This window comes from Oryctolagus cuniculus, chromosome 15, assembly GCF_051225735.1.
Source record: "Oryctolagus cuniculus isolate XC-2025 breed Fujian yellow rabbit chromosome 15, ASM5122573v1, whole genome shotgun sequence".
Classification (NCBI taxonomy): domain Eukaryota; kingdom Metazoa; phylum Chordata; class Mammalia; order Lagomorpha; family Leporidae; genus Oryctolagus; species Oryctolagus cuniculus.
In genome coordinates this window covers 64,042,669-64,056,861 of record NC_142881.1, presented here as the reverse complement: position 1 = coordinate 64,056,861, position 14,193 = coordinate 64,042,669, and the positions used below count along the sequence as shown (strand labels likewise).

General features: G+C 43.3%; 1 protein-coding gene across 4 annotated transcripts in view; it reads left to right on the top strand.

The window, feature by feature from the left end:
* ECD (ecdysoneless cell cycle regulator) overlaps nt 1–14,193 on the top strand; it is a 44,589-nt gene that overhangs the window by 1,519 nt on the left and 28,877 nt on the right. For 3 of the 4 annotated variants that reach the window (XR_016220962.1, XM_002718423.6, XM_089313464.1), the window contains exons 3-7: nt 2,043–2,160; nt 11,117–11,204; nt 11,318–11,496; nt 13,027–13,219; nt 13,721–13,849. Coding sequence is in view for 3 of the 4 variants with exons in the window: in XM_002718423.6 (XP_002718469.3) it covers nt 2,043–2,160; nt 11,117–11,204; nt 11,318–11,496; nt 13,027–13,219; nt 13,721–13,849 (707 nt within the window). In the remaining variant the exon portion in view is untranslated. The remainder of the gene's footprint in view (nt 1–2,042; nt 2,161–11,116; nt 11,205–11,317; nt 11,497–13,026; nt 13,220–13,720; nt 13,850–14,193) is intronic. The other variant, XM_089313465.1, reaches the window with a different exon arrangement.

Genomic DNA, 14,193 nt, shown 5'->3' with positions numbered 1-14,193 from the left:
AAAAATCACCCATACCTCATTCAGCGTTGTCAAGAAGAGAATTGTATCCTTAATTTTTTAGATTAATGATGCTTTCTCATATATATTTGAACCCTTAAACTTAAAATTTTTTTGTTTTATTCATATTGATGAAAACTTTCTAATAGTTATTACCTTAAGAACTGTCATATACTAAACATTACTACATCCATGCCCATTGTTTTGAAAATTACTTTATTATGCCATAATATATCTACGTACACAGATAAATCAGGTTCAGACATTTGGCTTCCTTAATCAGAGTCCTTTTACTATTACTCAGTCTTCCTGAGTTGTTTTGGTGAGGATCTAGGAACAGCTTTTCCTGACTTACAAAGAGAAATAGCTATGCTTTCTGACCATGATTTGCCAGGAGGAAGCATTTTGAGTTTCCTTCACTGCTGCCCTGTGTTGTGGTGTTTGAGATCCAATATTTGGCAAAATATAGCACTGTGTTCTGTGGCTGCTTACAGCTTTATGAGAGTGAGTCGTGGGCGGTGGCCAAAGCTTGACGGCTTGATCACATAGTGATGTATGAGGGCACCTGGTTGAGATCAGGAGCCTGCACTCTTGTCAGACTGGCAGTCGGTCTCTCGGTTTCATGCAGATCTGTTATTGCTAAGTGTCTTCCCTACTGTTTATTTTTTGCTACTTTCCTTTATTTGAGAGACTGTTTGTTTATTTGGAAGGCAGAATGTCAGAGGCAGAGGGAAAGACAAAGAAGAGAGAGAGAGAGAGAGATCTTCCATCTGCTGGTTCATTCCCCAAATGGCTATAACTGCCAGTTTTGGGACATGCTGAAGCCCAGAGCCTGGGATTCCATCAAGTTCTCCTTTGGGCCACCTTCCACTGCCTTCTCAGGTACATTAGCAGAGAGTGGAGTGGCCAGGACTCAACATTTCCAGTGAAACCATCTGGTCCAGGGCATTTCTTTGTTAGGAGGTCTTTGATTATTGATTCCATCTCTTTACTAGTTACAGATTGGGTCAGATTTTTATTTCTTCATGATCCAGATTTGATTGATTGTGTGTTTTTAGAAACGTGTCTGTTTCTCCTAGGTCATCCAGTTTGTCAGCATATAGTTGTTCATCGTATTCTCTTTTAATTCTTGTTGTTTGTGTGGCACAGGTTGTTAATGTCCCTTCTTTCACTTTTGGTTTCAGTTATTTGAGTCTTTGTTTGAAAACAACAAATTACTCTAGTTAATAGTTTATTTTGTTGATGTAGTATATAAAAACCCTCAACTTTGTTTTTCTATTATTTTTCATTTCTGTTTCTTTTATCTTCTGTAATCGTTATTATTTCATTATAATAATCCTGGGTTAAATATAATAACCCTGGATAATCCTGGGTTTTGTTTGTTCTTTTTCTAGTTCTTTGAGGTGTAAAATTAAGTTGTTGATTTGAGATCTTTCACAACTATATATTTCTATTTTAGGGAAGGGAGCGGGGTGAAGGGCTTGAGGGAAAGAACCACTGCATTCCTAAAGTTGCATCTATGTAAAAATGCATTCATTAAATTAGAAAAATGGTATTTTCTACTTTCCCTCGTGATTTCTTCTCTGACTCATTTGTTTAAAGTGTGTTTCATTTCTGTGTATTTGTAGATAGCATACTTGTTCTGAAATTTCTGTTCCATGTAACTGTAGCTTCCTGATATTCCCAGAATATTCAGCTGCCTATTATACCTCTGTGCCTTTGCACATACTCTTCTCCCTGGAGAACTCACCTCTGGTCATTCCCCCAGGAGAGCATAGCTCGAATACCACCTCCTTTATGCTCACATTGCCCTTTGTGCATACTTTGTTCTAGAGTTCGTCGTCTTGTTTCGAGATGATTTTCGTTGTCTATCTCTTGTTTGAGACCCAAGCTCCTCAAGGGTAGGCATCTTATGTCTTGTTCAGGATTGCAGCCCAGGTCCCAGTATAATACTTGGAACATAGTCAGTGAACATTTTATTCAATGGAATGATCAAATGTATGTTTATTTATCTAGTTATATGGTTGCTTTCCTCTTGTTTTTAGGAGATGTTCCTGCTCATATCTTCGGTATGACAAAGTTTGGGGATAACATTGAGGATGAATGGTTTATTGTTTATTTAATAAAGCAGATTACAAAGGAATTTCCAGAATTAGTAGCAAGGTATTGTAATTTTTAAAATTATTCTAAAGGAATTATATTAGTGAATTTAAGTGACTGCTTTATTTATTTATTTTTTAAAGATTTATTTATTTACTTTGAAAGTCAGAGTTACACAGAGAGAGAAGGAGAGGCAGAGACAGAGAGAGAGAGGTCTACCATCCGCTGATTCACTTCCCAGTTGGCTACAACAGCCAGAGCTGCGCTGATCCAAAGCCAGGAGCCAGGAGCCTCTTCCAGGTCTCCCACGTGGGTGCAGGGGCCCCAAGGATTTGGGCCATCTTCTACTGCTTTCCCAGGCCATAGCAGAGAGCTGGATAGGAAGTGGAGCAACCGGGTCTCAAACTGGTGCCCATATAGGATGCTGGCACTGCAGGCGGTGGCTTCACCTGCTATGCCACAGCACCAGCCCTGTGACTACTTTTTTAAAAGATCTATTTTATTTCTTTGAAAGTTAGAGAGAGAGGGAGAAGGATAGAGGGAGAGGTCTTCCATCTGCTGGTTCACTCCCAAAATGGATGCAATGTCTAGGGCTGGGCCAGGCCAAAGCCAGCAGCCAGGAGCTGCTTCTGGGTCTCCCACATGGATGTAGGGGCCCAAGCACATAGTTCATTTTCTGCTGCCTTTCGAGGCACAGTATTAGGGAGCTGGACTGGAAGTGGAGCAGCTGAGACTTGAGACTTGAACCAGCCTCCATAAGGGATGCTGGGGCTGCAGGTGGGGATATAAGCTGCTGAGACACGACATTCTTATCCTTTTTTTGGTGTGTAATGTGGTGAAAACAGTATAAATGTGGCACAGATTTTAAAAGCGCCTGGGTTTTATCCTCTTGAGACTTCTTTTTTTTATAAGATTTATTTATAAGAAAGGCAGAGTTACAGAGAGGCAGAGGCAGCGAGAGAGAGAAAGAGAGAGAGAGAATCTTCCATCTGCTGGTTCACTCCTCAAATGGCTGTAACTAGCAGAACTGGCTTGATCCGAAGCCAGGAGCCAAGAGCTTCTTCTGGATCTCCCACGTGGGTGCAGGAGCTCAAGCACTTGGGCCATCTTCTGCTTTCCCAGGCCATAGCAGAGAACCATATTGGTAGTGGAGCAGCCGAGACCCAAACTGGTGCCCATATGGGATGTTGGCACTGCAGGTGGTGGCTTTACCCACTATGCCACAGCGCCAGCCCTGAGACTTATTTTCTTAAGAAAGAATTAAAATGTTATGGGAGAGTTCATTTCACAAGAGATTTCAAATAAAATCTACTTGTTTTAGGTTTTAAATTCTAACTATGAAAGAACAATTACATGTTAACAAAGTTCAAACAGTACATAAGATTATATTGCTCTAGCTTCTGAGAAGTAATCACTATTAAATTTCTTGTGGACCTTTGGAAAAACTATTTATTTATTTAAAGATTTATTTATTTATTTGAAAGGCAGAGAGAGAGAGAGGTCTTCCATCCTTGGGTTTATTCCCAAATGGCCACTATGACTGGAGCTGGGCCAATCTGAAACCAGGATCCAGGAAGTTCTCTTAGGTCTCCACATGGGTGCAGGGGCTCAGGGACTTGGGCCATCTTCTACTGCTTTCGCAGGCCATAGCAGAGAGCTGGATTGGAAGTGGAGGGGCCTATTCTGGAACCAGTATGGTATGTTGGCACTGCAGGCAGCAGCTTTACCTGATATGCCACACCACCTGCCCTAAAAATACAATTTAAAATCAGCAGCCAGCACTGTAGCACAGTGGGTTGAGCAGCCACTTGTGACACTGACCGCCCATATAAGAATGCTGGGTCATAGTCCTTGCTGCCCCTTTCTAATCCAACTTCCTGCTAATGTGCCTGGAAAGGTAGCCCAAGTACTTAGTTCCTGGCTTCTGGCTTTGACCTGGCCCAACCCTGGCTGTTGTGACCTTTTGGGAAATAAACCAGTGGATGGATGAATGGTCGATCTCTTTCCGCTTTTTAAATAAATTTTAAAAAACTGATTGCATACACATATATGCATATTAGATGGGTTTCTTTAATGTCTTCCTATACTAGATTATGGCTGTATTTTTCAAGAAATCAAACAGAAGTTTAAAGAGAAACAGTGAGGGGCCAGTGCTGTGGCACAGTAGGTTATTCTGCCTGCTAATCTGGCATCCCATATGGGTGCCGGTTCTAGTCCCAGCTGTTCCTCTTCCAATCCAGCTCTCTGCTATGGCCTGGGAAAGCAGTAGAAGATGGCCCAAGTGCTTGGGCCCCTGTACCCGCATGGGAGACCAGGAAGAAGCTCCTGGCTCATGGGTTCGGATTGGCCCAGCTCTGGCCTTTGCAGCCATTTGGGGGGTGAACCAGCGGAAAGAAGACCTTTCTCTCTGTCTCTCCCTCTCACTGTCTGTAACTCTGCCTCTCAAATAAATAAATAAAATGTTTAAAAGAGAGAAACAGTGAACAGTATTATAGACAACAGAGTAGGTAACACTACATTCTGATGCAGATTTAGAAAATGACCATCATATACTTGTCTGTAATTACCAAATACTGCCAGCAGAGGGTGCTTCACCCACTTATGTTACTAGTTTTCCTAGTCATCCCCCAAGTTGTTGTTGTTGTGGGTGTTTTTTTTATTTTTATTTTATTTTATTTATTTATTTTTTTACAGACAGAGTGGACAGTGAGAGAGAGAAAGAAAGGTCTTCCTTTTGCCGTTGGTTCACCCTCCAATGGCCGCTGCGGCCAGCGCACTGTGGCCGGCACACCGTGCTGATCTGAAGCCAGGAGCCAGGTGCTTCTCCTGGTCTCCCATGCGGGTGCAGGGCCCAAGCACTTGGGCCATCCTCCACTGCACTCCCGGGCCATAGCAGAGAGCTGGCCTGGAAGAGGGGCAACCAGGACTAGAACCCGGTGTGCCGGTGCCACTAGGCGGAGGATTAGCCTACGGAGCCACGGCGCCTGCCCATCCCCCAAGTTTTGATCGTTTTCCTACCCACCTGACCTCTTCCCCAGCAGAACCAAAGAGAAGGGGGAAAAACTCTTTAAAAAGTTTTTATGATTAGATTAAAATTTTTTTTGTTTTTTTTGACATGCAGAGTGGACAGTGAGAGAGAGAGAGAGAGAGAGAAAGGTCTTCCTTTGCCATTGGTTCACCCTCCAATGGTCGCCACGGCTGGCGCGCTGCGGCTGGCGCACCACGCTGATCCGATGGCAGGAGCCAGGTACTTATCCTGGTCTCCCATGGGGTGCAGGGCCCAAGCACTTGGGCCATCCTCCACTGCACTCCCTGGCCACAGCAGAGAGCTGGCCTGGAAGAGGGGCAACCGGGACAGAATCCGGTGTCCCAACTGGGACTAGAACCTTGTGTGCTGGCACCGCAAGGCGGAGGATTAGCCTAGTGAGCCGCAGTGCCGGCAGATTAAAATTAAAAAAAAAAAATTTTATTTTAGGGGCCGGTGCTGTGGCGTAGTGGGTAAAGCCATTGCTTGCAACACTAGCATTCCACATGGGTGCCAGTTAAGAGTCCTGGCTTCTCCACTTCTGATCCAGCTCCCTGTTAATACACCTGGGAAAGCAGCGAAAGATGGTCCAAGTCCTTGGGCCCCTGCACCTACATGGAAGACCCAAGAAACTCCTGGCTTTGGGCTTTGGTCTAGTCCAGCTCTGGCTGTTGGGGCCATTTGGGGAGTGAAACAAGAGATGAAAGATTCTTTCTCTGTGTCTCTCCCCTCACTCCTGTAACTCTGCCTTTCAAATCAATAAATATAAATCTTTAAAAAAGTTATTTTAGAGGCAGAGAGAAAAAGAATGAGATCTCTCCCATCCATTGGTTCACTCACCAGATGGGCCAAAGACAGGAGCTGGGAACCAGGGATGCAATCCAGGTCTCCCATGTGGGTTGCAGTGACCCAGTTACATTAGCTGTCACTACTACCTCCCAATTTCTATATTGGTGGAAAGCTGGAATCAAGAGCCAGAGCTTGGCCAGCGCCGCAGCTCACTAGGCTAATCCTCTGCCTGTGGCGCCGGCATACCGGGTTCTAGTCCCAGTCGGGGCACTGGATTCAGTCCCGGTTGCCCCTCTTCCAGGCCAGCTCTCTGCTGTGGCCAGGGAGGGCAGTGGAGGATGGCCCAAGTGCTTGGGCCCTGCACCCTATGGGAGACCAGGAGAAGCACCTGGCTCCTGCCATCGGATTAGCGCTGTGCGCCGGCTGCAGCGCGCTGGCCCCAGCAGCCATTGGAGGGTGAACCAACGGCAAAAGGAAGACCTTTCTCTCTGTCTCTCTCTCTCACTGTCCACTCTGCCTGTCAAAAAAAAAAAAAAAAAAAGAGCCAGAGCTAGGAATCAAACCCAAGCACTCTGATGTGGGGCACACCCATCTGAACTGCTAGGCTGACTGTCTACTCCTTACTGTTGAAATTTAAACATACATAAAAGTGGAAAGAATCAACCCACATGTATCTATCACTCATCTTCAACAGTGATCAACTCATGATCATTATTTTTTTGTCTATATTGTTCTCTCCACTAACAGATTACAAGGTTATTTTAGGGGCTGGCTTAGTGGTATAGCGGGTTAAGCTGCGGAGTACAATACTAGCATCCCATATAAATGCTGGTTTGAATCCCGGCTGCTCCACTTCTACTCCAGCTCCCTGCTAATGTGCCTGGGAGAGCAGTAGAAGCTGGCCCAAGAGCTCGATCCCCTGCACCCACGTGAGAGACCTGGAAGAAGCTACTGGCTCCTGGCTTTCACCTGGCCCAGCTCCAGACATTGTGGCCATTTGGCGAGTGAAACAGATGATCTTTTTCTCTCTGCCTCCGCGTCTTTCTCTGTAATTCTGCCTTTCAGATAAATAAATAAATCTTTTTTTTTTTTTTTTTTTTTTTGACAGGCAGAGTGGACAGTGAGAGAGAGACAGAGAGAAAGGTCTTCCTTTTGCCGTTGGTTCACCCTCCAATGGCCGCCGCGGCCGGCGCGCTGCGGCCGGCGCACCGCGCTGATCCGATGGCAGGAGCCAGGAGCCAGGTGCTTTTCCTGGTCTCCCATGGGGTGCAGGGCCCAAGCACCTGGGCCATCCTCCACTGCACTCCCTGGCCACAGCAGAGGGCTGGCCTGGAAGAGGGGCAACCGGGACAGAATCCGGCGCCCCGACCGGGACTAGAACCCGGTGTGCCGGCGCCGCTAGGCGGAGGATTAGCCTATTGAGCCGCGGCGCCGGCCATAAATAAATCTTTAAAAAAATAAAATAAGATTAAAGCAAATCTCCACTGCTTTGCCATTTGATCCTTAAAATACTGCATGTAAATCTTTAAGAAGTAAAAACTCAGGGCAGCACTATGGCATAGTGGGTAAAGCTGACACCTGCGGTGCTGGCATTTCATATGGGCACCTAAAGAAGCTCCTGGCTCGCACCCAGTTCCAGCTGTTGCATCCATTTGGAGAGTGAACCTCTTTCTCTTTCTCTAACTCTCTCTGTAACTCTTCCTCTCAAATAAATAAATAAATCCTTAAAAAAATAAAAGGGAAAGAAAGAAAAACTCTTGGGCTGGTGCTGTGGCTTAACAAGTTAAAGACCTCTGCTGAAGTGCTGGTGTTCCATATGGGCACTGGTTCAAGCCCCAGCTACTCCACTCCCAATCCAGCTCTCTGCTATGGCCTGGGAAAGCAGTAGAGGATGGCCCAATTCCTTGGGCCCCTGCACCCACATGGAGACCTGGAAGAAGCTCCTGGCTCCTGGCTTCGGATTGGCATAGCTCTGGCCATGTGGCCATCTGGGGAGTGATCCAGTGGATGGAGGACCTCTCTCTCTGTCTCTACCTCTCTGTGTAACTCTCTGTCTTTCAAATAAATAAATCTTAAAAAAAAAAAAAGCATCCACCCTAATTTCAAATCCTTGTTCATTTAAAAAAAGAGAAATATATGTACATTGTGGAATGGCTAAATTGAGCTAACTGACATATACATTACTTATCAAGGTTTTTTTGGTTGTAAGAACTTTTTTTGTTTTAAAGATTTATTTATTTATTTGAAAGAGTTACACAAAGAGAGGAGAGGCAGATAGAGAGAGGTCTTCCATCCAATGGTTCACTCCCCAGTTGGCCACGACGGCCATAACTGTGCCGATCCGAAGCCAGGAGCCAGGAGCTTCCTCCAGGTCTTCCACTCAGGTGCAGGGGCCCAAGGACTTGGGCCATCTTGTACTGCTTTCCTAGGCCATAGCAGAGAGTTGCATTGGAAGTGGAGCAGCCAGGACTTGAACCTGCAGGCGGTGGCTTCACCTGCTACTTCCACAGTGCTAGCCCTTGTAAGAACTATTAAAACATAATGGAGATGAGGGTCGGTGCTGTGACCTAGCAGGTGAGGCTACCGCCTGCAGGTTCAAGTCCTGGCTGCTCCACTTCTGATCCAGCTCTCTGCAATGGCCTGGAAAAGCAGTGGAAGATGGCCCAATTCCTTGGGCCCCTGCACCCGAATGGGGCCAATTGGAGAGTGAACCATCGGATGGAAGACCTCTCTCTCTCTCTCTCTCTCTGTCTCTGTGTTTCCTTCTCTCTCAGTATAACTCTTTCAAATAAATAAATAAATCTTTAAGCAAAAAAAACCATAGGTATTTTCAAGAATACAATACATTGTTATTAACTGTATTAATCCTGTTGTACAGTAAAGCACTCATTTAAACACTGGTACCATGCCTAAAATAATTAGCAATAATATCTTTTTGAAAATTATTTATTTATTTGAAAGAAAAATAGAGATCTGCTGACTCACTCTCCAAATACCTACAACAGCCAGAGCTGGATCAGGCCAAAGCCAGGAGCTTGGAACTCAATCCAAGTTTCCCACCTGAATAACAGGGACTTGACTACTTCAACCATCACCTGCTGCCTCCCAGAAAGTACAATAGCAGGAAGCTGGAATCACGAGTAGAATCGTAGTGAAACCCAGTTGTTCCAGTATGAGATGTGGTTGTCCTAAGCCATGTCTTAATGCCTGTACTTAGCACCTAACCCCAGCAATAATATCTAAGTAATGATATTTAAAGGGGCAAATGAGATTTTTAAATAAGCAATAACTAAAACAGTTTATATTTTTACAGCAATAATGGTAAGGGGGATACCTCTTATATGCAGATGTTTGTTTATAAAATGATGGTTCATATTTTAACAAGTCCATAGAGCTCTTTAAATTCTAAGCATTGACTGTTTTCTCAGTTTTTTAGAAAAAAATAAAAAAGACAGGATACTTCCTCTATGTCCCTGCCAGGTTAATAGTTCTCAGTTACAGTTCTAATCATTTTACTACCCTGCTCTAAAACCTTTAACTTTTTTCTCTTTGCTTTGTTGGTGTAAAAAAGAAAATAAAATTTAAAAAAACTTTTTTTTGCCTAAAAGCCATGCACATTCTCATTAGTTTTGCCAGTGATTTTTAAAGCTGTTCACACGGTGATATCACTGTGCTTTTTTTGTCTTGTTCTTCACTAAAGTTTTTGTTCTCCCAGTATCTACCTTAAGTGACTAATAAAGCCCTCCAGGGTTTTGCTTACGCTGTTGCCTCCAGCCTCCAAGAACAGCTCTCCTTTCTCTTTATCTCTCTACACATTAATAGTGGAAAAAAAAGACAGGGCAGGCTTCAGTCTTTGGCTTAGTGGTTAAGACACCAGTTGGGAAACGTTTGTCTTATATCAGAGTGCCTGGGTTTAAGTCCTGATTATGCTTCTGATTTCAGCATCCTGCTCCTGCAGATCCAGGCAGGCAGCAGTGATAGTTCAAGTAGTTGGATTCCTGCCGCCTAAGTGGGACACCTGGATTAAGTAACCAGCTTCCGGCTTCAACCTGCCCCAGCCCTGCTGTTAGGAGTATTTGGGAAGTGAACCAGTGAATGAGAACTCTGTCTTTGTGACTCAAATAAAAAAGAAAAGTTTTAAGTGTAAAATGACAGGATGGTATGTAAAATATACTATCTTTTGTGTAAAAAGAAGGGAGAATAAGAATATACTGGGTGTGGGCATTTGAGGAGCAAACCAGTTGGTGAGAGGACTGTGTCTTTGTTTCTCTCACTGTCTCTGTGTTTCAAATAAACGAAAACTTATTTAATTAAGAAAAAAGAGTATGCATTTCTGCTAGTTAGATTAAACATAAGCAAACTGTAGAAGCATGTAAAAGAACCAGCAGTGAGGGGGATAGGAATTTAGCCACTAGGTTCAGAAGTAACATGAAGACTTTTTCATTCTTTAACTTTTTACATATTTTAAAATATTTTTGATCATGTGCATGTATTACCTGTACAAAAGAAGTGATAACACATGGAGCAAAAGAATTTATCTTTCAAGGCCCAAATAACACCTCTTACATACGGATTTTCCTAATCTTTCCTGTTTTTTTTTCTTCTTTTGAAATCCTATAAAATTATTTTGTGTGTTTTCACATTTTCATCTGGTATTGTTTATGATTATTTATCAACTTTTTTCTCATTTTACCATCTTTCTCTAATCTCTCCTTATAATCTTTTTAAAAATGTGTTTATTTATTTATTTGTTTAAGAGGCAGAGACAGAAAAAGCTCCCATCTGCTGGTTCATTCCTGTATGGTCCCAATAGCTAGTACTGGGCCAAGCCAAAGCCAGTGCTAGAAACTCAATTCCGGTCTCCCATGTGGGTTGCAGGACCCTAATTACTTGAGCTATCACCATTGCCTCCCCAGGTCTGCATTAGAAGGAAGTTGTAGTCAGATGCTGGAGCCAGGCACTGAAATGTGAGACATGGACATCTTTTCCTCTAGACTAACTGTCCATCCTTTCCTTAATATCTTATAGTTTCTTTCAGTGCTTAATGATGGTGTTCCAAATATTGTACTTTCTTAGAGCAGTCAGCACATAGTGCATTCTCAAATATTTACAAAGATGAAGGAGAAATATATTAGCATGAAACTGTTCTGTTTGCTAACAAATATGTTGTTTTTGAATGCCGAATTGCAACTTCTTTTGCATTAGGATTGAAGACAATGATGGTGAATTCTTGTTAATAGAAGCTGCTGACTTTCTCCCTAAATGGTTAGATCCTGATAATAGTGCCAACAGGGTAAGTTTATCTGTTTAGAAAAATTACAAGCATAAAAATATTTTGCATTATTTTCATATGTACCTAGAATTTGCCATTGCCCACTATGAAAATTAAAATGTACCATTTTCCAGGTGTTTTTCCACCATGGGGAGTTGTGCATTATTCCTGCACCAAGGAAACCTGGAGCAGAATCCTGGTTACCCACCTCACCCCCAACAATCCCACAGGCATTGGATATAATCTCAACACATCTGGAAAAAGTTGTGGCTTCAGAATCTATACGAGCTGCTGTAAACAGGCGCATCAGAGGGTAAGAAAGACACCACTTCCATTGCTTGTTAAGGAGCCTTTTGTTTTAGTGCAGCTCAAGTTTTTCACCTAGATTAATGGAATTAATGCTAATTCCTATATTGTCTGCATCCCTCTTTATGAAATTGACTAACAAACTTACAGACTGTTTTTTCTGAAGATTTATTCATTTATTTGAAAGGCAGAGTTAGAGAGAGAGGAAGAGAAATGGAGAGAAGATCTATCCACTGATTCACTTCCCAAATGGCTGCAACAGCCAGAGCAGAGCCAATCTGAAGTCAGGAGCCAGGAGATTCTTCCGGATGCAGGGACTCAACTGCTTGGGCCGTCCTGTGCTGCTTCTTAGGCACATTAGCAGGGAGCCGGATCGGAAGTGGAGCAGCTGGTCTTGAACTGGCACCCATATGGGATGCCAGCGCCGCAAGCTGCAGCTTTATCTACTATGCCACAGTACTGACTGCAAACTTGCAGATTTTGAAGCTTAAACAAGTAGAAGTCAGGGCCGACACTGTGACATAGCTGGTAAAGCCACCGCCTACAGTGCTGGCATCACGTATGGGGGCACCATTTTGAGTCCTGGCTGCTCCACTTCTGATCCAGCTCTCTGCTATGGCCTGGGAAAACAGTAGAAAGTGGCCCAAGTCCTTGAGTCCCTGCTCCCATGTGGGAGACCTGGAAGAAGCTCCTGGCTCCTGGCTTTGGATCGGCATGGCTCCAGCTGTTGTGGCCAACTGGGAAGTGAACCAGTGAATGGAAGACCTCTCTCTCTCTCTCTCTGCCTCTCCTTCTCTCTCCGTGTAACTCTGACTTTTAAATAAATAATCTTTAAAAAATATTTTAAAACTCTAACTTTGTTTACTGTACTGCTTTTTTAGAGGAATAGACTGACTTTATCCTTATTCCAACGTGTTTTTGTAATAATTTTTTGGGTTTTTTTGAGATGATGTCATAATCCCTTTCCATTTCTTCCATATTTTCTTCTCTCCTCTCTCTCTCTCTCTCTCTCTCTTTTTTTTTTTTTTTTAAGATTTGCTTATTTATTTGGGAGGCAGAGTTACAGATGGAGAGAAGCAGAAACAGAGAGAGAGGTATTCCATGTGCTGATTCAATGCCAAATAGCCACAACTGCTAAAACTAGGCCCATCCAAAGGCGGGAGCCAGGAGCTTCTTCCAGGTCTCCCTCATGGGTTCAGGGGCCCAAGCAGTTGGGGCATCTCCTACTGCTTTCCCAGGCCATTAACAGAGAGCTGGATTGGAAGAGGAGCAGCCAGGGCACGAACCAGCGCCCATATGGAATGCCAGCATCTTAGGCAGAGGCTTAGCCTACTATATCACAGTGCTAGCCTCTCCCCCCAACATTTTCTTTTTCCTTCTTTTCTTTCCTGCAGTCCTAAGTATATAGTCTTATTTTTAACTTTTCTTGTCAGTCTCTAGATGTCAATTTTGATAAAGCAAGACAAGATATTAATAGTGTAAGAATTCTAGATATTTACATCTCATAAAGCAAACTTAACTATGTTAACTGTCACAGGTACCCAGGAAAAATTGAAGCCTCCCTTCATAGAGCACACTGCTTCCTTCCAGCTGGCATTGCAGCAGTACTGAAGCAGTGCCCCAGACTGGTGGCTGCAGCGGTCCAGGCGTTCTACCTGCGGGACCCCATTGATCTGCGAGCCTGTCGTGTTTTTAAGACATTTTTGCCTGAAACACGAATAATGACATCGGTAAGATATCCTTCTTGGTCGTTTAGTTTCTCTCTCTGCAAAAATAGTTAGATATATCATTTTAATTCTCTAGAAATAAAGTTGGAAATACTCATTTTCCTCATAGCAAGTTAATGTGTTTATTTTTCTTTTTCTCCACACAGTAGAGGAAAGTTTTCAAGAGACCAAACTCCCCATTTTATATCTCAGTATTTCCTGTTTTGACCATTTTATCCCTATTCCTATAATTATTTCTTTCTTGACAATAAGTTCATCTTCCCCACTAATCTATATAATGTAACTAATAATAAGTATTCTACCAGTGATAACTAAAATGTCAGCTGTAAGATAAATTTTATGTGAGTTATGTCCCCAAAAAGTTGTTATTGAAAACAATTAGGTATTGAATAGGTTAGATCTTCTTTGTATTTTATATAAAATGATGCTCATAAATGGACTTACTACTATATTTAGGTATGGCATAATATTCAGATTTTCATGTATTTTGTGTTCCAATCTCAGGTCACTTTCACTAAATGTCTGTATGCACAGTTGGTACAACAGAGGTTTGTGCCCGACCGGCGGAGTGGATACGGGCTGCCTCCTCCATCTCATCCCCAGTACCGAGCCCATGAATTGGGCATGAAGTTGGTAATGTCAAACTGAAAATATTATTTCCAAGCTCAACGTGAAAGGGTTTGTAATAGAATAATGGCACAGCATAGAAACTATCAAATTTACCCTATTTTTATAGTGAAATGTGATGTTTTAAAATAAACAGTAGACTGGCGCCGCAGCTTAATAGGCTAATCCTCCACCTAGCAGCGCCAGCACACCAAGTTCTAGTCACAGTCAGGGTGCCGGATTCTGTCCCGGTTGCCCCTCTTCCAGACCAGCCCTCTGCTGTGGCCAGGGAGTGCAGTGGAGGATGGCCCAAGTGCTTGGGCCCTGCACCCCATGGGAGACCAGAAGAAGCACCTGGCTCCTGCCTTCGT